At 42.3% G+C, this 24,758-nt stretch overlaps 1 protein-coding gene across 5 annotated transcripts in view; it reads right to left on the bottom strand.

The window, feature by feature from the left end:
* LOC123750348 (FERM domain-containing protein 8 Bili) overlaps window positions 1-24,758 on the bottom strand; it is a 77,696-nt gene that overhangs the window by 28,032 nt on the left and 24,906 nt on the right. For all 5 annotated transcript variants that reach the window (XR_011230014.1, XM_069333834.1, XM_045732473.2 and 2 more), the window contains exons 2-6: window positions 24,152-24,327; window positions 20,647-20,697; window positions 17,875-18,212; window positions 13,181-13,369; window positions 1,742-1,916 (exon numbers count right to left, since the gene is read on the bottom strand). Coding sequence is in view for 4 of the 5 variants with exons in the window: in XM_069333834.1 (XP_069189935.1) it covers window positions 1,742-1,916; window positions 13,181-13,369; window positions 17,875-18,212; window positions 20,647-20,697; window positions 24,152-24,327 (929 nt within the window). In the remaining variant the exon portion in view is untranslated. The remainder of the gene's footprint in view (window positions 1-1,741; window positions 1,917-13,180; window positions 13,370-17,874; window positions 18,213-20,646; window positions 20,698-24,151; window positions 24,328-24,758) is intronic.

Genomic DNA, 24,758 nt, shown 5'->3' with positions numbered 1-24,758 from the left:
CCTGTGGCTGGGTCGCTGGGCTCCAAAGCTCCAACACCCTCTTCCCCCCGAAGTGGCAAGGGGAGCAAAAGGGACACTAACTGCAGAAGGCCTATTGGCCCATACGAGGCAGCTCCTATTTATATCACCCAATCCAACTCACATGCATGTCCAACCCACGTTTGAACGAGTGAGCTTAGCAGCAGTAAGAGTAGTAATACTATTACTATTAGTGGTACTAGTAGTAAGTAGTAATGGGGTAGAGAAGGAGTACTAGTAGTAGAGATAAAAGCAGCAGGGAAAGTAGTATTAGCAGTAGAGGGAGTGAGGAGGAGAAGGAGGAATCAGAAGAGATACACGTGAGCTGCATCACCCAATCTTAATCATGGACATTAGTGTTCACATAACCCACCTAGTGTTGAGAAATTCAGTTTGGAGCCAATGGCAGGATTCAAACCTGCACACTGGGTACTCCCAAGTACATGCCCTAAACCACGACCACGATATACTAAAGTAATGGAACCTGGGATTCTGCTGAATCCTCTAGGGGGTTCCCGAGGCTTCCACTGAAGCCAAGTCAAGGTTTCACACATTGCCAGCACATCTTATGAACAAATATCTTATGAGCATATCTTATCTTGATATGATTTCAGGGCTTAGCGTCCCCGCGGCCCGGTCCTCGATCAGGCCTCCTTTTTGTTACACACCCCCAAGAAGCAGCCCGTAGCTGCTGTCTAACTCCCAGGTACCTATTTACTGCTAGGTGAACAGGGGCATCAGGGTGGAAGAAACATTTTGCCCATTTGTCTCCGCCTCCATCGGGGATCGAACCCGGAACCTCAGGACTACGAATCCGAAGCGCTGTCCACTCTTCCTGTAGTATAAGAGTTCTACCCCTCAATGCTTCTCCTCAAATACACAAAGACCTTGTAATCCTAGGGTCCGGGGATCGATCCCCGGCATTGGCGGAAACAAATGGGAAGTTTCTTTCACCCTGATGAGCCTGTTCACCTAGCAGTAAATAGGTACCTGGGAGTTAGACAGCTGCTGCGGGGTGCCTCCTGGGAATGTGTGTGTGTGGGGAAAAAAATTGATTGACAGTTGAAAGGCGGGCCCAAAGAGCCAGAGCTCAACCCCCGCAAGCACAACTAGGTGAGTATAAAGAACTCACATTAACGCGACGTATCAATGAGAAAAAGAACTATTGTTGCTTCCCAAACTCAAGTCCTGGCACCGGATTCACGAAGCAGTTACGCAAGCACTTACGAACCTGGGGCCAGATTCACGAAGCAGTTACGCAAGCACTTACGAACGTGTACATCTTTTCCTCAATCTTTGACGGCTTTGGTTACATTTATTAAACAGTTTACAAGCATGAAAACTTGCCAATCAACTGTTGTTATTGTTATAAACAGCCTCCTGGTGCTTCGGAGCTCATTAACTGTTTAATAATTGTAAACAAAGCCGCCAAAGAAGATGTACAGATTCGTAAGTGCTTGTGTAACTGAGTTGTGAATATGGCCCCCAGGTTCGTAAGTGCTTGCGTAACTACTTTGTGAATATGACCCCAGGTTCGTAAGTGCTTGCGTAACTACTTTGTGAATCTGGCCCCAGGTTCGTAAATGCTTGCGTAACTACTTTGTGAATCTGCCCCGAGGTTCGTAAGTGCATGCGTAACTTCTTTGTGAATCTGGCCCGAGGTTCGTAAGTTCTTGCGTAACTGCTTCGTGAATCTGTCCCCTAGTCCCCCAAACCCCCTCACCTGATCTTGACCTCGTCTCTCTTGCTAAAGAAAACGTTTCTTCTGAGCACCATCTTGGGTTCGTGAGCGTAGCGGGCGTCTTGGGGCTTAATGGGGATCTGGGCGAAGCGCTTGAGCAACTCTCCCCACTGTCGCCGGACCTCCAGAGCCCGCTGGTAGGGCTTCAACTGGATCTCTGTCGTGGGAGACACCAGGAATGAACGTGGTTCCGCCGCATGAAAGGCTCACTGGAAAGCACAAGGGGAAATGTAAATAATGTAAGGTAGCAAGACTGGGGACCATCAATGTGTGAAAAATAATTAATAAAAAGTGTATATATATATATATATATATATATATATATATATATATATATATATATATATATATATATATATATATATATATATATATATAATATATATATATATAATATATATATATATACTACGTGTAAGTTCACGGGGAACAAATTAGTACACAAAGAGCAAGAAGGGCGCAATGATCACCACAGACGGCTAACAACCCAATGGTCATGGGTTCGAATCCTGGGCAGGAAGAGACATTTGGACATGTTTACTTTTACCTGATGCGCCTATTCACCTAGTAGTAAGTAGTTAAGTGGTAGACAGCTGTTGTCGGTTAGATCATGATGAAAGTCAGTCATTGTCGTAAGATAGCCACGAGAGAGCTCTTAAGAGAGCCTACCAGGCTACCTGTCCCCCAACAATGGGAAACCATTATGACTGACAGATCAGGGTGCGGGTGACTGGCTGAAAGTGACAGATGATGAAGTGTGATTGAAACGATACTAAACGAGTGACGACACAGAGGACAAGGTACGATGTGTACCAATATGCACAAGACTTACGTCTAACTTACGTCTAACTAAATTTTAATTTATCTTTCCCTCTTCCCTATCTCCATCTCACGTGCTTGTTATTATCTCCGTTCATCTTAAAGCCTTGCTACAGCAATTACATTAATATGATGTGGTTGTTGACCAAACCACACACACTAGAAAATGAAGGGACGACGACGACGTTTCGGTCCGTCCTGGACCATTCTCAAGTCGATTATGTGACCGAATCCAATGGACGGACCGAAACGTCGTCGTCCCTTCACCTTCTAGTGTGTGGTCTGGTCAACATATTTCAACCACGTTATTGTGACTCATCGTCTGCATGATGTGGTTGCACAAGCGTTTATCTGATTTAAATGCTAAGCTTCACTTACACATGTCAGAGGAGGAGGGGGGGGGGGGGAATATTTAGAGCATATTCGTGCAAGATACTACATCTTATAACTTGATTTCTCCCACATTTATTGGTTGTGAGAACATGTGGCATATACGACTCAGCCAAGGGAACATCGCTCGCTGGTTATCTTGAGGTTATCTTGAATGAAGATATCTTGATATCTTGAATGAAGATATCTTGATATCTTGAATGAAGATATCTTGATATCTTGAATGAAGATATCTTGATATCTTGAATGAAGATATCTTGATATCTTGAATGAAGATATCTTGATATCTTGAATGAAGATATCTTGATATCTTGAATGAAGATATCTTGAATGAAGATATCAAGATATCTTGAATGAAGATATCAAGATATCTTGAATGAAGATATCAAGATATCTTGAATGAAGATATCAAGATATCTTGAATGAAGATATCAAGATATCTTGAATGAAGATATCAAGATATCTTGAATGAAGATATCAAGATATCTTGAATGAAGATATCAAGATATCTTGAATGAAGATATCAAGATATCTTGAATGAAGATATCAAGATATCTTGAATGAAGATATCTTGATATCTTGAATCGCTGGAATGACATCCGCGGTTCAGGTGCATATAGAGTGACGCCGCCGCTGGATGACCGTCTTTGAGGTGCATACAGTGAAACTGCAAACGTGTGACCGTCTTGGCTTATATTAACAGTCTTCTGGTTCTCTCCAAGACGTTGGGACAGGTGGGGAAACCTTGAGGAAACTGGCTATGTGCAACGTGGCCTGACAGCTGAGTGGACAGCGCTTGAGATTCGTAGTCCTGAGGTTCCGGGTTCGATCCCCGGTGAAGGCGGAAACAAAATGGGCAGAGTTTATTTCACCCTGATGCCCCCCCCCCTGTTTACCTAGCAGTAAATAGGTACCTGGGAGTTAGACAGCTGCTGCTTCCTGGGGATGTGTAACAAAAAAGAAGGCCTGGTCGAGGACCGGGCCTCGGGAACGCTAAGCCCCGAAATCATCTCAGGATAACCTCAAGATAACGTTACTGGGTAGAGATGCAAACTGGTTGTTATCGGAAGAGCTAAATGGAGACAGCAATTGTAAACCAACAAATCTATCCAGTGGGATAATTTATCCAGTTTATAATTTATCCAGTTTATAATTCAATCAATCTTCAATTAAAAGATAATTCAATCCAGTTTATTTATCCACTATATTCTATCCAATATTTGATGGGATATATTCAAATATATTCCTATATATTCAAAATACAGATCCTATATTAAAATATCCTATATTTGAATATAGAATTATATCCTATATTTGAATATAGGATTATATCCCATATTCAAATATCTTATATTTGAAGGAATTTATCCCTGGGAACAGCCACGGCGCAGGAGGCGGCGTGCTGAAAACCAGGATAACTGGATAATTTGTTCTGGTATAAACCAGGATAACTGGATAACAGGATAATTTGTCCTGGTAAAAAACAGGATAACTGAAGGCATGTGGAAGCCGATGATCTTTATCCCGCCTCTGAGAAGGATAAAGAAGGCGATTGTATACACAACAAATACATTACGTTGTTGTTTTAGATTCAGCTGCTCGAAATGTAAGTCCCGAGTAGCACGGGCTATGGCGAGCCCGTACCACACCGCTTTGTTTACCACAGTAAGAAATAGACTTTATTATTAGACTTGAGAAAAGTCTAGGGCGCGGCGCAGGCACCACCAAGGAAGCAAGATCCTTCCTGACCAAGAACAGGGTGAGGATTTCTTTTAATTTTTGTATATACACAGGAGTTCTTATATTCTTGTACAGCCACTAGTACGCGTGGTGTTTCTGGCAAATCCTTAATCCTATGTTCCCTGGATTACGACCCGCTGAATCCTTTAACGACCAGGGGCCAGATTCACGAAGCAGTTACGCAAGCACTTACTAACCTGTACATCTTTTGTCAATCTTTGGCGGCTTTGTTTACAATTATTAAACAGTTAATGAGCTCCGAAGCACCAGGAGGCTGTTTATAACAATAACAACAGTTGATTGGCAAGTTTTCACGCTTATAAATTGTTTAATAAATGTAACCAAAGCTGACATAATGTCGGCTTATGTTCTAAAATGTTCTTCCTACATGTTGTTCTAAAAATGTTATTCCTACATAGCATCAAAAGCCTTGTACGACTTCCTCACACACCAACATGCAATATATTAGTACACATCTTTAGGAAAGATGTACACGTTCGTAAGTACTTGCGTAACTGCTTCGTGAATCCGGCCCCCAGGTACCCATTTTACTACTGGGTAGACAGAGGCTACAGTTAAGGATTGGCGCCCAGTCAATCCTCCCCCGGCTAGGATACGAACCCAGGACAAAGCGCTCGCGAAAAGCCAGACGAGTGTCTTACCACTACGCCACGGGAACCTGCTCTATAGGGACCTGGAGCCAGATTCACGAATCAGTTACGCAAGCATTTACGAACCTGTACATCTTTCCTCAATCTTTGACGGCTTTGGTTACATATATTAAACAGTTTACAAGCATGAAAACTTGCCAATCAACTGTTGTTATTGTTATAAACAGCCTCCTGGTGCTTCGGAGCTCATTAACTGTTTAATAATTGTAAACAAAGCCGCCAAAGATTGACAAAAGATGTACAGGTTCGTAAGTGCTTGCGTAACTGCTTCGTGAATCTGGCCCCTGCTATATAGAGACCTGCTATATAGCTTGAGCTACGTCATCCCTTTACGTGTATTTATACCTCAATAAACTTATTTCAATTTCAATTCAATGTCTCGACCAAAGGCCCACGCGGCCTGTCCCAACACACGCTCAACCAACATAAGCCAAATTCTCCTAATCTGAAATCTTTGATCATTTACAAACTTTGATCAAATTAAAACTTTGATCACTTCTTTTGAAGACAATTTGAATAGGAGTGTTTATGATAATAAGAGAACTGAAAGCCTTATATGTAATGCAATTTCGAAGATATTTAATATGACAGCACATGATAAAGAGATAAAATAACAAGTATAATCACAGTGGACCACAACCACAGCGAGCAGAGTACAATGCTCACTGACATTACTCAAATCCGAAGAAATGAAGATGCTACCAACTGCTAAGTAACAGACTAATCAAACGAAGATCTATATGAACAAATCCACAAGGGCCGTGACGAGGATTCGAACCTGCGTCCGGGAGCATCCCAGACACTGCCTTAATCGACTGAGCTACATCGAAGAATCTATATCCTAGACATTAGTGACTAATGTCTACGTCCTAGACATTAGTGAAGAAGATATCCAAGCATAACTTCAGATAGATGAACTTCCGATCTACACCGTAAAGAAATTTATGCGCAGAACAGCTGAAGAACTGAGTGGTACAGACACAGCCTTCCTTACCTTCCTGGGCGACCATCCACAGTCTCCACACACTAGAATTATACATTCCACGTCCAACTTAATGTTTCAGATGTGAAGAACTTAACCACACCTTAAAAGGATGCACAAAAGACCTCAAATGTGGTGCAGGCGACGAGTCACAATAACGTGGCTGAAGTTGTTTGACCAGACCACACACTAGAAGGTGAAGGGACGACGACGTTTCGGTCCGTCCATTGGATTCGGTCACACAATCGACTTGAGAATGGTCCAGGACGGACCGAAACTTAGTCGTCCCTTCTAGTGTGTGGTCTGGTCAAACTACTCAACTGTGGCTATAGTTTAAACGCCCACTATAAACAAACGTGAACTTCAGTCACACTCAAATGTTCAACACTGTGAGGTGGCGACCATCGTGGCGGGAACCTGCAGGCACTCTATACAGGAGAGGAAACAACGTTGCTGTGAGAACAGCAGCAACCGGAGGATCACTAACCTACAGCAATAGGACGCCGAAGGACCACACACGCCTCAATACTTCTATAAAAGATGAAAGATAAACTGAGTACAGATAGGGATTGAGGGTTTTAGACTGTGTGGATGTGCGTCGCGGATCTCTGGGAAGGACAGACATTAACTTTCCTCAGATCGAGTGAAATGCGCCGTGGATGTAAGTATCTTGAGATGATTTCGGGGGCTTAGTTTCCCTGCGGCCCGGTCCTCGACCAGTAATTTAGGTACTGTATAATTCTCTTCTGGTTTTGTACATGATCAACTTAGTGCTTAATATGTGATTCAAGGTATTATTCAAGGTAATGGTCGGGACTTTTTAACCTTGTGTCATGCTGCATCTACCCTGTAGTAATATATTGACATTTAATTACCCTACATTTCTTTCTCTCTCTCTCTCTCTCTCTCCACGTCTCTCTCTCTCTCTCTCTCTCTCTCTCTCTCTCTCTCTCTCTCTCTCTCTCTCTCTCTCTCTCTCTCTCTCTCTCTCTTCTCTCTCCACGTTTCTCTCTCTCTCTCTCTCTCTCTCTCTCTCTCTCTCTCTCTCTCTCTCTCTCTCTCTCTCTCTCTCTCTCTCTCTCTCCCCGTCTCTCTCTCTCTCTCTCTCTCTCTCTCTCTCTCTCTCTCTCTCTCTCTCCACGTTTCTCTCTCTCTCTCTCCACGTCTCTCTCTCTCTCTCTCTCTCTCTCTCTCTCTCTCTCTCTCTCTCTCTCTCCACGTCTCTCTCTCTCTCTCTCTCTCTCTCTCTCTCTCAACATCTCTCTCTCTCTCTCAACATCCCTCTCTCTCTCTCTCAACATCTCTCTCTCTCAACATCTCTCTCTCTCAACATCTCTCTCTCTCTCTCTCTCTCTCTCTCTCTCTCTCTCTCTCTCTCTCTCTCTCTCTCTCTCTCTCTCTCTCTCTCACTCTCTCTCTCTCTCTCTCTCTCTCTCTCTCTCTCTCTCTCTCTCTCTCTCTCTCTCTCTCTCTCTCTCTCTCTCTCTCTCTCTCTCTCTCAACATCTCTCTCTCTCTCTCATCTTAGAATCTCAGTTCATATATATTGGTGATTATCATTTCACTGTTCACCTAAGTTTATTAAAAATAGAACACCTTGCACAAATCCACAAGGGGCGTGATGAGGTTTCGAGCCTACGCACAGGATATTCCCAGCTGCATCTTAGTCAACTGTGCCTCGGCATGGTAAACAAAATTGCAACCTGGAGTGCTACTGCCCTGACTAGGATCCCGAAGCTACTCCGAAGCCCAATCTGATTTTCACACAGTTCCCTCATGCACCCGAGCTCTGTGTATTCTACCTCAACGCCCATACTTCAATACATTTTATTGATGTATGAGCGTCCTGTCCTCGTCGAAGCTCCTAGAGTTAGTGGCCTCAAGTTGTTGTTATTGTTTAAGATTCAGCAACTGGGAACAAAACGTTCCAAGAAGCACGGGCTATGGTGGGCCCGTAGTGGACTTACCTGGCACAGGAGCGGGGCTGTAACTGTACTGTGGCCTCAGGCAAATTCGTAGCAAGCGGAATGCCACATACCTTTTTTTTTTTTTTTTGGGGGGGGGGGGGGAGTAAAGAGGAAGGAGAGGCATAGGTGAAGGGAAGTATAGAAGTGGAAAATACAGTGAGAGGTATGAAAGCAGGCGGCGGGCTGTCCGCCTTGCTGACACGATGTGTGGGTGTTGGCAGCTAAGCTAAGCTGGCTCCCTCTTGTCAGGGAGCTGTGAGTGTGTGAGAGGTTCTTCACATGTGTTTCACCATATATGGATGTCCATAGATGAATACTGTGTAGCATTCATATATACACACTCCGATGCTTCCACACATGTTATTCTGTTTAAGGCTCTTTATTTTATTATTATTATTTATCGAGTTGTCATACATATTATTTCTCGAGTTGTTCATACATACACATATATGAACTGTTCATATATACACATATATAACTCATCTGGGGATTATATACTGTGGGGCGGGGTTTTCGTCCTGAGAATCGAGGCTCTTGGGCCACCAGCTGTGGGAGCGGGGCGTCTCTTCTTGGGTCACCAGCTGTGGGAGTGGGGCGTCTCATCTTGGGCCACCAGCTGTGGGAGCGGGGCGTCTCATCTTGGGCCACCAGCTGTGGGAGTGGGGCGTCTCATCTTGGGCCACCAGCTGTGGGAGCGGGGCGTCTCATCTTGGGCCACCAGCTGTGGGAGCGAGGCGTCTCATCTTGGAGTAATCTTTCAAACATTGGGTCCTCGAACATTTCGATGGTGTTCCATACCCTGATGGCTTGGTGCTGCAGTCTGATGTTTAGTGGCTGTATGTTCAGGAGTTCATGGAGCTCCTGGATTGTCTGATCATATGGTGGACGGTGTTTTGCTGCTCTCCTTAGCGCCTTATTTTGTACTGCTTGCAGTTTCTGCATGTTAGTTTTCTTTATGGTGTGTAGTGGTACTGGGGGATACTCTAGATGCGGCCGAACTAGAGCCTTATATAGGTGGATCTGAATGTTAGTACTGAGGCTTTGGAATCTTCTCAGTTTTCCTAATGCTGCTTTGGCTTTGTTTGGTCGGTCCCTTACATGAATTTGTATCCCTGTTCTATTTATCATAAGTCCCAGTATTCTGCCTACCTCCGTATATTGGATCGGCTGGTTGTCAAGGATGATGGGGTCCGGGTTTCTTTTCGCAATGTGTATTATTTGGAACTTTTGTTTGTTGGTGCTAATTTTCCATTGCTTCTCAAAGTTGTTTATGAGTTCAATTGCTGCCTTGGTCTTGCCACACACCCCAGCACGTGTCGGGGCAAAGCCGGAGCAGCCAGGCCTTGCCCCCTACACCCACCCACACACCAGCCACACACCAGTCTAATGATCACCTCATAATCCCCCCCTCCCCGCTCCTTCCCACCCCCACCACGCAGCACCCATACCTCACCAACCCCACCCCTCCTTACACTGTTCCCTCTCCCTCCTCACAGTGTTCCCTCTCCCTCCTCACAGTGTTCCCTCTCCCTCCTCACAGTGTTCCCTCTCCCTCCTTACACTGTTCCCTCTCCCTCCTCACAGTGTTCCCTCTCCCTCCTCACAGTGTTCCCTCTCCCTCCTCACAGTGTTCCCTCTCCCTCCTCACAGTGTTCCCTCTCCCTCCTTACACTGTTCCCTCTCCCTCCTTACACTGTTCCCTCTCCCTCCTCACAGCGTTCCCTCTCCCTCCTTACAGTGTTCCCTCTCCCTCCTTACACTGTTCCCTCTCCCTCCTTACAGTGTTCCCTCTCCCTCCTTACACTGTTCCCTCTCCCTCCTTACAGTGTTCCCTCTCCCTCCTCACAGTGTTCCCTCTCCCTCCTCACAGTGTTCCCTCTCCCTCCTTACAGTGTTCCCTCTCCCTCCTCACAGTGTTCCCTCTCCCTCCTTACACTATTCCTTCTCCCTCCTTACACTGTTCCCTCTCCCTCCTTACACTGTTCCCTCTCCCTCCTCACAGTGTTCCCTCTCCCTCCTCACAGTGTTCCCTCTCCCTCCTTACAGTGTTCCCTCTCCCTCCTCACAGTGTTCCCTCTCCCTCCTCACAGTGTTCCCTCTCCCTCCTTACACTGTTCCCTCTCCCTCCTTACAGTGTTCACTCTCCCTCCTCACAGTGTTCCCTCTCCCTCCTTACAGTGTTCCCTCTCCCTCCTTACAGTGTTCCCTCTCCCTCCTTACAGTGTTCCCTCTCCCTCCTCACAGTGTTCCCTCTCCCTCCTCACAGTGTTCCCTCTCCCTCCTTACAGTGTTCCCTCTCCCTCCTCACAGTGTTCCCTCTCCCTCCTTACAGTGTTCACTCTCCCTCCTCACAGTGTTCCCTCTCCCTCCTTACAGTGTTCCCTCTCCCTCCTTACAGTGTTCCCTCTCCCTCCTTACAGTGTTCCCTCTCCCTCCTTACAGTGTTCCCTCTCCCTCCTTACAGTGTTCCCTCTCCCTCCTTACAGTGTTCCCTCTCCCTCCTCACAGTGTTCCCTCTCCCTCCTCACAGTGTTCCCTCTCCCTCCTCAACCCCCCTCCCTCCCCCTGTCCCTCAATCGCTAGAAAACTCCCTCCAGTTAGGTGGGTGTGGAGCAACAGTAGGCATAGCCTTGAGCCTTGATATATTTTATCCTTACTGAGCCTCCTTATTGCGGACAAGTTTCAGCCCCGCTCCTGTGCCGGGTAAGTCCACTACGGGCTCACCATAGCCCGTGCTACTTGCCCCGCTCCTGTGCCAGGTAAGTCCACTACGGGCTCACCATAGCCCGTGCTACTTGCCCCGCTCCTGTGCCAGGTAAGTCCACTACGGGATCACCATAGCCCGTGCTACTTGGAACTTGTTCAGAGTAGCTGAATCTATAACAACAACAACAAGAGCACCGTATTTTGGGCCATGAGTCAGGTGGGCCTCACACACAGCTGATAGCTGCCAATGACCAGCATATTGACACAGTAGGAAAATACAGATCACAAAGTTACAAACAATAGCAATATTGTCATTGGGAGATAAGTTGTTTCACAAATTTTACCAGTAATTAATTGACAGCAATGACACCAAACTGTAGTCGCTACTTAATGATTTTTCTCTTGTAAACTGCAACTATATTTGCTCTTTATATGAATGGCAGTTTTACTATGCATTGCAAATTTGGTAGAAGTAAGGAAGAGAGAGTCAGCTGATCTACAAAACCCAGCAGCTCTCTTGAGCTGATCTTGTCTGGTCTAAATGGTTTCCGCTCAGCCACCGGAGCCGGTGGCTGAGCGAACAGAACACTGGACGCGTGATCCTGTGGTCCCGGGTTCGATCCCGGGCGCCGGCGAGAAACAATGGGCAGAGTTTCTTTCACCCCTGATGCTCCTGTTACCTAGCAGTAAATAGGTACCTGGGTGTTAGTCAGCTGTCACGGGCTGCTTCCTGGGGGTGGAAGCCTGGTGGAGTGGAGTGGAGACCGGGCCGCGGGGACACTAAGCCCCGAAATCATCTCAAGATACTCTGCACCGCGGCAGCAATATATGAACCAAGCATGATCTGCAGGTTGGTCACATTACCTGTAATTTATCAGTAGTCGGTTTCAAGTTTGTCTACCTGGCCCGGCCTGAGGCCACGTTTGTCTGATGATAACCTGTTCCACAAGGCTGTTGGTGGCAGCGACCCGAAGGCTGCAGGAGCCCCACTGCCAGCAGGCTGATACTGCACTTGCTGCCACAATTTATCCAATTGCCTCTTGAAAACTCTTATTTCGGAAATAATTCTTATACTTGCCGCGAAGGAAAATAATTTTGCTTGAGAGCCATGATATCTAATGAACAAATCCACAAGGGCCGTGACGAGGATTCGAACCTACGTTCGAGAGCATTCCAGACGCTGCCTTAATCGACCCTAGACTGAGCAGCGTCTGAGAGCCTCTCGGACGTAGGTTCGAACCCTCGTCACGGCCCTTGTGGATTTGTTCATTTGATGCATCACGCTATTGTGATTTCTGTGTGTCATATTTATTAAATAATTGGTGGAGGTATTTGTTTGGCCATTCACATCACAGGAATAAGACTCGATTCCCTTGCAATAAACGAGCAAAGTTCTGACCAGTTTTCCAAACCTACAAGCAACTCCTGGTGGCTCAGTCACAACTGAGTCTAGTTTAAGAGATAGATAGGAAACTGTCAGGTTTATCAGGTGGAAAACTGTAATTCTTTAAAACTCCCTCTGTAAGAGGTAATGGCTTAGGCAGCCATACATAATGTGATGAAAGTTGCACTAGCAAGGAGTCTATTTTGTCCATTGACAAGTTGACTTTGGAGACTCATCTATGAGTTACTATAACACCTACATTGTCCTACCTTTATAAGTCATAGTACCTATGACTTACTGCAGCACCATTGTGCTACCATTATGACTCAGCTGGGAGTTATATTTATCATTCTTAGCTAAATTATCAAATGTTTTGCCGTCCAGTAATGTTTCCAGTATGACGACTATGTCAGAACTCTCTCTCTCTCTCTCTGTCTCTCTCTCTCTCTCTCTCTCTCTCTCTCTCTCTCTCTCTCTCTCTCTCTCTCTCTCTCTCTCTCTCTCTCTCTCTCTCTCTCTCTCTCTCTCTCTCTCCTCTGTATGGGGGCGTGCAGTTTGCATGAAGATTCCATCTTCCAGATTGCTGCAAGATATTAATGACGCTGGCAGGTAGGCTGCCTACCTCGGCAGCCAATAAGCTAATGGACTAGCTTCTCATATTCGTATGACAGGCTCACTCACTCACTCACTCCCTTACTGACCCCTCCCTCCCACATGCCCTTTCACTCATTAACGCACTCACTGGCTCACTCCCAGCGCTCACCTAGTACAGGGGAGACCATCCAGATGGCGAAGACCTCCATGGCCTGCTTGGGGAGAGCCACGTCCTCCTCCTCGATCACCATGGCCTGGAGCTCCTGGGCAGTGATGTGGGCGCCATCTTCCAGTCGTAGTCTGACCGCCAGCCGGGAGTGTAGGAACACGCACACCTCCACTCCACCCGAGGACCGACCTGTCAACAATAAACCCCACAAATACACACTTTAAACCTATCACAAAACACAAAGAAAACCATCTATACATAAACACTAAGTAACAAACACGTATGACTGATCTGTCACCAATAAACCCCACAAATACACACTTTAAACCTAACATATCACAAAGAAAACTATCTACACATATGAACACTTAGTAATAGAAAGCAGAGAGTTACAGTGAGGGGTGAGACCTCAGATTGGCGTGAAGTCACCAGTGGAGTCCCACAGGGCTCTGTACTCGGTCCTATCCAGATTCTGATATACGTAAATGATCTCCCAGAGGGTATAGACTCATTCCTCTCAATGTTTGCTGACGACGCCAAAATTATGAGAAGGATTAAGACAGAGGAGGACTGCTTGAGGCTTCAAGAAGACCTGGACAAACTGAAGGAATGGTCCAACAAATGGTTGTTAAGAGTTTAACCCCAGCAAATGTAATGTAATGAAGATAAGTGTAGGGAGCAGGAGGCCAGATACTAGGTATCATTTGAAAGATGAAATTCTTCAAGAGTCAGAGAGAGAGAAAGACTTGGGGATTGATATCAGGCCAGACCTGTCCGATGCAGCCCATTTCAAGAGGATAACATCAGCAGCATATGCCAGGCTGGCCAGCATAAGAACGGCATTTACAAACTTGTGTAAGGAATCATTCAGAACTTTGTATACCACATATGTCAGACCAATCCTGGAGTATGCAGCCCCAGCATGGAGTCCATATCTAGTCAAGATAAGACTAAACTGGAAAAGGTTCAAAGGTTTGCCACCAGACTAGTACCCGAGCTGAGAGGTATGAGCTACGAGGAGAGACTACGGGAATTAAACCTCACGTCGCTGGAAGACAGAAGAGTTAGGGGGGACATGGTCACCACATTCAAGATTCTCAAAGGAATTGATAAGGAAGATAAAGACAGGCTATTTAACACAAGGGGCACACGCACTAGGGGACACAGGTGGAAATTGAATGCCCAAATGAGCCACAGAGGAATTAGAAAGAACTTTTTTAGTGTCAGAGTGGTTGACAAATGGAATGCATTAGGCAGTAATGTGGTGGAGGCTGACTCCATACACAGTTTCAAGTGTAGATATGATAAGAGCCCAATAGGCTCAGGAATCTGTACACCTGTTGATTGACAGTTGAGAGGCGGGATGAAAGAGCCAGAGCTCAACCCCCGCAAGCACAATTAGGTGAGTACAGACACACATGCAACATATTATATATATGTATATATATAATATATGTATATATATATATATATGACATATATATATATATATATATATATATATATATATATATATATATATACATATATATATACACATATATATAGAGCAGGAACCTCTTTAAGCACCAACGTATATACCAAGCCCACCAACATAGGATTATGCCTGAACGGTAGAAGTGAGTGCCCCCAAAGATACAAAGCCAGTGTTCTCAATGCTTATATTCGTCGAGCGCTTACCCACTGCTCTGAATGGAGCAACGTGAGTAGAGAGTTTGAAAGAGTAACTCAGGTATTGGTGAACAACGGATATAGCAACGCGGAAATAAACGCTGCTATAAGAAGACACTTGGACCGTTGGTATAATTCAGAACCTAGAACAGAAACCACAACACCTCCAATAAAATTATATTATAAATCAACCATGCACAGTGATCATATAAAAGAAGAAAGAATAATGAAAGAAATAATCCGTAAAGGAGTAAAAAGCACTACTCCTAACCAAAACATAAACCTGATAATATTCTACAAAACCAAGAAGACTTCCGAACTCCTTATCAAAAACAGCCCGAAGCCGACGGAGAACCCTCTACAGCAGTCAGGCGTTGTATACATGTACACTTGCCCCCACGAAGGATGTAACCTTCAATCTAAGTACATAGGTATGACGTCGACCAAGCTGACGAGGCGTTTGACATGCCATCTTCAATCTGGTGCCCCTAGGAATCACATGAGACAAGCCCATGACATCACTCTAACAAGAGAAATGTTGAACAAGAATACCTGCATAATAGACAAAACCCAAGATGCAAGAAGATTACAAATTCTTGAGGCAATTCACATAAGAATAGAACAACCTACCATGAACACCCAAATCACGGAACTATTTACTCTACCCACCATGAGAGTAAGGACAAGACCAGAACATAACGATGCCAACACAGAAGACAATGTCCAACATAACAGGCCAATTACACTGGATTAATCTTTGTGTTTAGATAGGACCTGCCTCGTATGGGCCAATAAGCCTTCTGCAGTTACCTCCATGTTTCACTTCACATTTATCCCTTATGTATCCCCCCATGTTTTCACATTTATTGTATTATCACCTGACCCAGTGCGGGTATAAAATCAACCAGCATTGTAAGATCTGTTCACTTGAGAATGAACCATGGAGGTTCGAAACGTTGTGCAAATTGTATAAATAAGTGTAATACACTCTATAGTAAATCACTTCTTTTCTTCACCTTAAAAGTACGAAAATGAGTTTTGGAGAACTCCTATTTCAATTAAGCCCTGATGCTAAGAAAATAGTTAGAGGGATAGAAGCCCTAAACCAGAAAATAATAAATACAGAATATGCGATCATATTCAATGAAACATGTTTGAAAGAAAACCTGCTGCCAGTATACACCAATATATATATATATATATATATATATATATATATATATATATATATATATATATATATATATATATATATATATATATATATATATATATATACACACACACACACACATATATATACATATATATATATATATATATATATATATATATATATATATATATATATATATATATATATATATATATATATATATATGTCGTACCTAGTAGCCAGAACGCACTTCTCGGCCTACTATGCAAGGCCAGATTTGCCTAATAAGCCAAGTTTTCCTGAATTAATATATTTTCTCTAATTTTTTTCTTATGAAATGATAAAGCTACCCATTTCATTATGTATGAGGTCAATTTTTTTTTATTAGAGTTAAAATTAATGTAGATATATGACCGAACCTAACCAACCCTACCTAACCTAACCTAACCTATCTTTATAGGTTAGGTTAGGTTAGGTAGCCGAAAAAGTTAGGTTAGGTTAGGTAGTCGAAAAACAATTAATTCATGAAAATTTGGCTTATTAGGCAAATTGGGCCTTGCATAGTAGGCCGAGAAATGCGTTCTAGGTACGATATTATATATATATATATGTCGTACCTAGTAGCCAGAACTCACTTCTCAGCCTACTATGCAAGGCCCGATTTGCCTAATAAGCCAAGTTTTCCTGAATTAATGTTTTTTCGACTACCTAACCTACCTAACCTAACCTAACCTAACTTTTTCGGTTACCTAACCTAACCTAACCTATAAAGATAGGTTAGGTTAGGTGGGGTTGGTTAGGTTCGGTCATATATCTACGTTAATTTTAACTCCAATAAAAAAAAATTGACCTCATACATAATGAAATGGGTAGCTTTATCATTTCATAATAAAAAAACTTGAAAAAATATATTAATTCAGGAAAACTTGGCTTATTAGGCAAATCGGGCCTTGCATAGTAGGCTGAGAAGTGCGTTCTGGCTACTAGGTACGACATATATATATATATATATATATATATATATATATATATATATATATATATATATATATATATATATATATATATATATACATATATATATACACACGCCCATGCAACATACACATACACCCACTCAGCATACACACATTCACGCATAAAGCATAGCCACTCACGTGCAACATACAACATACACCCAGTCACAACATACACCCACATGCACATACCCACACTCACTGGCATACTCCCATGCAAACATACACACACTCACAGAACGCACTCACTTGCAACATATACACATACTTAATATACACATGCAACCTACACCTACTCACATGTAACATATATACACTCACAGACTACACTTGCATGCAACATATAAATACTCAAATAAACATATACACACACACATGCAATATATACGCACTCATACGCAACATATACACACTCGAAGGCGACATAAACACATTCATGTGCAACAACAAACACTCATACACAAAATACATCCAGTCACAGCAAGACAACGACCTGTGACAACATGCATACAATCACATGTAACATACACAGTCACATACAACATACATGCATGCCAAATACACACATTTAACACAAACATAATGTTAATGTGGCTAAATTAATGTGTCTCTTTCCCTTATTAATGTAGGTTATATATACTTACCCACGTGTGTATGAAACGAGACCTAGTTCTTGGGCTCCACCTCTTAGCAGTGTGCTCCTGCATGTCTATATCTATTTGTAGGGCACATGCAAAGTTATCATAAAATACATTTAATATGCATTTACTAACATTAGTCTCTCTCTCTCTCTCTCTCTCTCTCTCTCTCTCTCTCTCTCTCTCTCTCTCTCTCTCTCTCTCAGCACCCACCTTTAGTTGCTTTTCTCTCGTGGTCACTCTTATTAATGGTCTTGTCGAAGTCGTCAGAGTGCACCGAAGTCTGTGGCACTGATGGATGGATGACGGAGGTGGTGGTGGTGGGGAGAGTGTGGGTGGGCATGTTGGTCGAGGCGGTGGTGGTATGTGGGGGCGTGGCCATCATGTGGGTGGAGGGCCTGCGGGTCTCCGGCTCCAGCGTGAGGGGCGGCACTTCGAAGGCTGGCGGCGGGAGACCCGGGTAGAAGCCTGCCGCCTTGTCCAGGTGGTCGGCGCTGCCCTTGTAGTCTCCCCGAAGGAAGTCCGCCGCCGCCCTCTCCCGCAGGAACTCTCTGGGAAAGCGAAAGTCTTTGCTATTGTATATCAATATTTAGTATATCAATATTCGTGCTATTGATATACTTAAGGGCATCATAATAAAAACTACAACAACCTAACCTGCCTAAATAAGTAATCCTAAGCCAAATAAACACAATATTAGGTTTAATTTAGTAAATATATGTACTACATTAAGTCCAACAAAGGTTAGGCTAGAATGTTGCATTCTTACCTAGGATGTCTACATTATTAATACAGTATTTTTGTTTTATGTACAACAATAAATATTGTATACATTCCTTCTATAGTTGCTACAAGTTGCTATAATCTCTGGTAGTAAAATGACGGTATAAATAACTCCGGAACTGAGTTAGGTTGTGAACGGTGTAACATTATCTCAAAAGTTCTGCTTTATGATATAATTTAGTTTTAAAGCTTACAATAGACTTTGTAATCACAGAAATGTTAATATCAGTATCATTTGAATTTGAATTATTTATTTACTAGTGTTACAAAAGTAACATCTGCTTCTATATATTTTAAGATTTTTTAAATATATAAGGAGTACCACCTCTGGTGCAAATGTAGGGACCCATAGCCTCGGAGAAGAAAATAAAGAGTACTCAGAGAAGACCTTATGGATCCTCACTGAACACTTTTATATTTTCTTCTCCTATTTTAAGATTATATATATTATTTGATAATAGGTTTGCACCAAATGCATCGTTCACTGAAACATTTTTTTATTTTTCTTCAACCTTTAAACTTAGGTTGGCTTAGGTGAGGTTAGGGTAGGGTTAGGTTTGGTTGAGTTAAACTATGTCTAATTCTTTTAATAAACAAGGCTCTAGCAGTGCGCATTTCATTTTTAATTCATGAAAGAAAACATATTTTTTTATCTATATTGCAAATATGTAGTGAAGAAAGCATTAGCCGCCCAAATAAGTAGATATTGAAAGTATAATAAATTGAAAATACAAAACTTCTAAATGTTTTTACATGTAAATAATTACTATTCTGTTCAATCCCGCCATCCTGCTCGAAAAATGTTCTTATATATATATATATATATATATATATATATATATATATATGTCGTACCTAGTAGCCAGAACTCACTTCTCAGCCTACTATTCAAGGCCCGATTTGCCTAATAAGCCAAGTTTTCCTGAATTAATATATTTACTATAATTTTTTTCTTATGAAATGATAAAGCAACCCTTTTCTCTATGTATGAGGTCAATTTTTTTTTATTGGAGTTAAAATTAACGTAGATATATGACCGAACCTAACCAACCCTACCTAACCTAACCTAACCTATATTTATAGGTAAGGTTAGGTTAGGTAGCCAAAAAAAGCTAGGTTAGGTTAGGTTAGGTAGGTTAGGTAGACGAAAAAACATTAATTCATGAAAACTTGGCTTATTAGGCAAATCGGGCCTTGAATAGTAGGCTGAGAAGTGCGTTCTGGCTATTAGGTACGACATATATATATATATATATATATATATATATATATATATATATATATATATATATATATATATATATATGTATATATATATATATATATATATATATACATATATATATATATATATATATATATATATATATATATATGTATATATATATATGTATATATATACATATATGTATATATATGTATATATATGTATATATATATATATATATATATATATATATATATATATATATATATATATATATATATATATATAAAACGTTATTGTTATTTTTTAGGTAGGTGGAGACTTTGCCAATATGTCATATACCAAAGCTAGAAGATACAAGAAAAAGAGGTGATATGATTACGACATGCAAAATTATAACAGGAGTCGACAAAATTGACAAAAGAAGAATTTTTTAAACCTGGAACCTCAAGAACAAGAGGTCATGGATTTAAGCTAAAGAAACAAAGCTGCCGAAAATAACATTATAAAGTTCATTTTTGTAGAGTGGTAAAATGGTTGGAAGAAATGAGAGGTAGAAGAAAAAACCCTCAGTAGTTTCAAAGCCTTACATGACAAGAGTTTCGGGAAGACGGGACACCACCGGACACCTCTCACCCTGTAACTACACTTAGGTAACAACACACACCCACACCCAGAAAATTCACTTTCGCAAACAGAGTGATAGACGGTTGGAACAAGTTAGGTGAGAAGGTGGTGGAGGCCAAGACCGTCAGTAGATTGAAAGCGTTATATGACAAAGAGTTCTGGGAAGACGGGACACCACGAGCGTAGCTCTCATCCTGTAACTACACTTAAGTAATTACACCCACCCACACCCAGAAAAATCACTTTCGCAAACAGAGTGGTCGACGGTTGGAACAAGTTAGGTGAGAAGATGGTGGAGGCAAGACCGTCAGTAGGTTTCAAAGCGTTATACGACAAAGAGTGCTGGGAAGACGGGACACTACACCTACCTGGATATGGTTGCAGACCGCGGGAAGGCATCTGTCTCGCCACGAGGACGCCTAAGTGGGAAAAAAAGATGGTCAAGTCAAGTTTTCTGGATTGTTTATTGTTACCAACCGACTACAAGACCTCCATATTGTTGACAATTAAACGCACCCAATTCTTAAATAACTTCTAAAAAAGAAAAAAACGGGGAAATAAGGAGGTAATTCTGCATCCTTGAATACCTTGTGGTCAGTTAATAACCTTGTTTCAAACTGTCTATCAACTATATCCCTGTAATTAACGGATTTATAGGTGAATCGGGAAATGACTTCAATTGCAGTGTCGGGGAAAATAACAAGATTTATGCTGATTACATTTTCTTCGTTTTTACAAAGTTTAACAAACACTGAACAACTTGATGGTGACGTTTCAAGTAATACCCGTGAAAAATAACACATTTCCTGAAGGAATAAAAATTTCGTGCATAAACAGAAAACGGACTTGTATACGATGTGTGTGTCGCAAGCAGAGACATCTAGTGCAAGTATCTTCAAATTAACATAACCACAATAATAACAACACCAAATAATCGGGTTCAAAATAATCAGATTCACGAAGCAGTTACGCAATCACTTACGAACGTGTACATCTTTCCTCAATCTTTGACGGCTTTGGTTACATTTATTAAACAGTTTACAAGCATGAAAACTTGCCAATCAACTGTTGTTATTGTTATAAACAGCCTCCTGGTGCTTCGGAGCTCATTAACTGTTTAGTAATTGTAAACAAAGCCGCCAAAGATTGAGAAAAGATGGCCAGGTTCGTAAGTGCTTGCGTAACTGCTTCGTGAATCTGCCTCCAGGTTAGGGGTTCCAAACTCGCATGAACTCATTACTTTACCGTCCAAACACATACTTAAATGCTTATTTATTTAAAAACAAAATGACAACATTTAGCAATGAATGCTTTATAGACATGATGCACACTCACCACTTCTTGACACCCAAGAGAAACAACAACAAAAAACTGAAAATAGTTGTGACCTATGACCCCCAATTGTGACATTCGTGCCCAGTTGACTATTTAATAGTCCGACATTAACCCATTCTTACCTCCGAGTCCTTAGCAGCGTTATTTAGTTAAAACTATTGATAAATCTCAACAGAATATATAACATTTAAAATAATTATATTTCATATAAAAAAGGAGTTGATTTAAAAATGTTCTTAAACACAAATTTATATTCCGAAAGTATATATACTGTTAGGTATATGTTACTACTAATAAAATTAACAGTTAGTAACTAGTACTTAATAAAATCCATGTAGTGGACATTTTCACTAACTACAACCACTATTTCTAATACACAACATTGGCTATGATTATAGGCCTACAGCATTTAATTCTACAAAACAATCACTATACGTCTTAGTAACTTATAATATCTCTAGCAATAATCTACAATATTGCAAGTATTTGCCTACAATATTGCAAGTATTTGCCTACAATATTGCAAGTATTTGCCTACAATATTGCAAGTACTAGCCTACAATATCGCAAGTACTAGCCTACAATATTAGAAGTACTAGCCTACAATATTGCAAGTACTAGCCTACAATATTGCAAGTACTAGCCTACAATATTAGAAGTACTAGCCTACAATATTGCAAGTACTAGCCTACAAAATTGCAAGTACTAGCCTACAACATCTCAAGTACTAGCCTACAATATCACAAGTACTAGCCTACAATATCGCAAGTACTAGCCTACAATATCGCAAGTACTAGCCTACAATATCGCAAGTAATACCCTACAATATCGCAAGTACTAGCCTACAATATTGCAAGTACTTGCCTACAATATCGCAAGAAATAGCCTACAATATCGCAAATAACTTATAACATCTCAAGTACTAGCCTACAACATCTCAAGAAATAGCGTACAACATCTCAAGTACTAGCCTACAATATCGCAAGTACTGTAATAGCTTATAGTGTTAATCACCATTAACGGTTTCAATGTTTTAATGTTTACTAAGCCCCAAAAAAGGGTTGTTACTACCGAACAGCTCCTTACTAATGCCAGAACTACTGTAACTATCCTTACCACCAATATCCAGTCTTAACTCCAATCCCATTCCATGCCATTTCAGTAACTCCTAGTCACCCCTAGATTATTCTCTCACCCCTATTCTCCTACCCACCTTTCATAGTCTCTTCTGATACACTTAGGTGCTTCTGCTACCCCCTTGCCTCTTGGGAATTACTAATTATTAAAAGCATGCAATTCTTAAAGATGTACCATTTAAAGCAATCCATAAGTTATTGGTTGCCTAAAGAAATTTGTTTAGGAATGTTTTTAAGTATTTTGTTCTCTTTCTCCATAAAAATGGTTAAAATACAAATATGATAATGATATTTTAATCTGCGGCTCAAAATTCCCATAGGCACGCAAAATATTTTTTTTTAGAAAGTAATTGCCAATTTCGGCACCTTTAAAAAGATTCGCCATCCATGTCCTATCCTCTTCTGTTGCCCATACCCTATTCTGCCACCCCTGGTGTCGTCTGCCACCCCTGGTGTCGTCTGCCACCCCTGGTGTCGTCTGCCACCCCTGGTGTCGTCTGCCACCCCTGGTGTCGTCTGCCACCCCTGGTGTCGTCTGCCACCACTGGTGTTGTCTGCCACCACTGGTGGTCTGCCACCCCTGGTGGTCTGCCACCCCTCGTGTCGTCTGCCACCCCTGGTGTCGTCTGCCACCACTGGTGTTGTCTCCCACCCCTGGTGTTGTCTGCCACCACTGGTTGTCTGCCACCCCTCGTGTTGTCTGCCACCCCTGGTGTTGTCTGCCACCCCTGACGTCGTCTGCCACCCCTGGTGTTGTCTGCCACCCCTGGTGTTGTCTGCCACCCCTGGTGTTGTCTGCCACCCCTGGTGTTGTCTGCCACCCCTGACGTCGTCTGTCACCCCTGGCGTCATCTGCCACCCCCGATGTCTGCCACCCCTGGCGTCATCTGCCACCCCTGGCTGCTTCCGCCACCTCTCTCACCCTCCCCTTGTCTATATTTACCACCAACCAGTTTTTGTCTCCATCACCCATTATAACCACAAAACTCAATTACCACCACTACTATAATCTCTCTATTCGATTTTTGGCTACCATCATAACCACCGTTTACTGCACGTATATATATATATATATATATATATATATATATATATATATATATATATATATATATATATATATATATATATATAATTCCTATACGTTATCGTCACCAATTGTCACTCTACTTCAGCCTATTACTACCATCACAAACCTTCCACGACACCCTGCTATCCTGCTATCTAGAGCGAGCCCTTCTAAGCCCTCTTCCATATGCTATCACCAATTTCACCAATAAAGCTATTCATTTTATTATGTATGAGGTAATTATTTTTAAATTTGAGTTAAAACTAAGGTAGAGATATGACCGAACCTAACCAACCCTACCTAACCTAACCTAACCCACAGCGCCCACCTCACCTGGATATGGTGGCGGATCTCGGGAAGGCGTCGTAGTCGGCGTAAGGTCTTCTGGTCGGGTACTCGACAGGGATGACGGTGATGTAGTTCTGGCCGGCGTCGGTTTGGTGGCCCCCGAGTCCACCACTGTCATCCTCCTCAAACCCGTAGTCCGACATCTTTCCTAGTGGCATCGGCTGCAAGAAGGTCACTTAATTAGCGTTATGAAAAGCAAGGCATACTCCCCAACCACTTGGGCTGGACGGTAGAACGACGGTCTCGCTTCACGCAGGTCGGCGTTCAATCCCCGACCGTCCAAGTGGCTGGGCACCATTCCTTCCCTGCCCCGTCCCATCCCAAATCCTTATCCTGACCCCTTATCAGTGCTATATAGTCGTAATGGCTTGGCGCTTTCTCCTGATAATTCACTTCACTTCGCCTGTGTATTTTACTGTGTACTCGTCTAGCAGAATTTGCTAGACGGAGCTCCAGATCTTGGGCCCATCCTTTCAATCCGTTGGTGGCATAATGTTATGATTCCAGTCCCCTTTGTCTTTTGTCATATATCAATTTAGAGCTGTGATGGATGGAGGTAGCCTCTATTATTTCTCCTAGCTTCTTCCAATTG

The sequence above is a fragment of the Procambarus clarkii genome, chromosome 4, assembly GCF_040958095.1.
Source record: "Procambarus clarkii isolate CNS0578487 chromosome 4, FALCON_Pclarkii_2.0, whole genome shotgun sequence".
Lineage (NCBI taxonomy): Eukaryota > Metazoa > Arthropoda > Malacostraca > Decapoda > Cambaridae > Procambarus > Procambarus clarkii.
The sequence above is the reverse complement of the archived record's forward strand: the minus strand, read 5'-3'. Positions and strand labels throughout refer to the sequence as shown.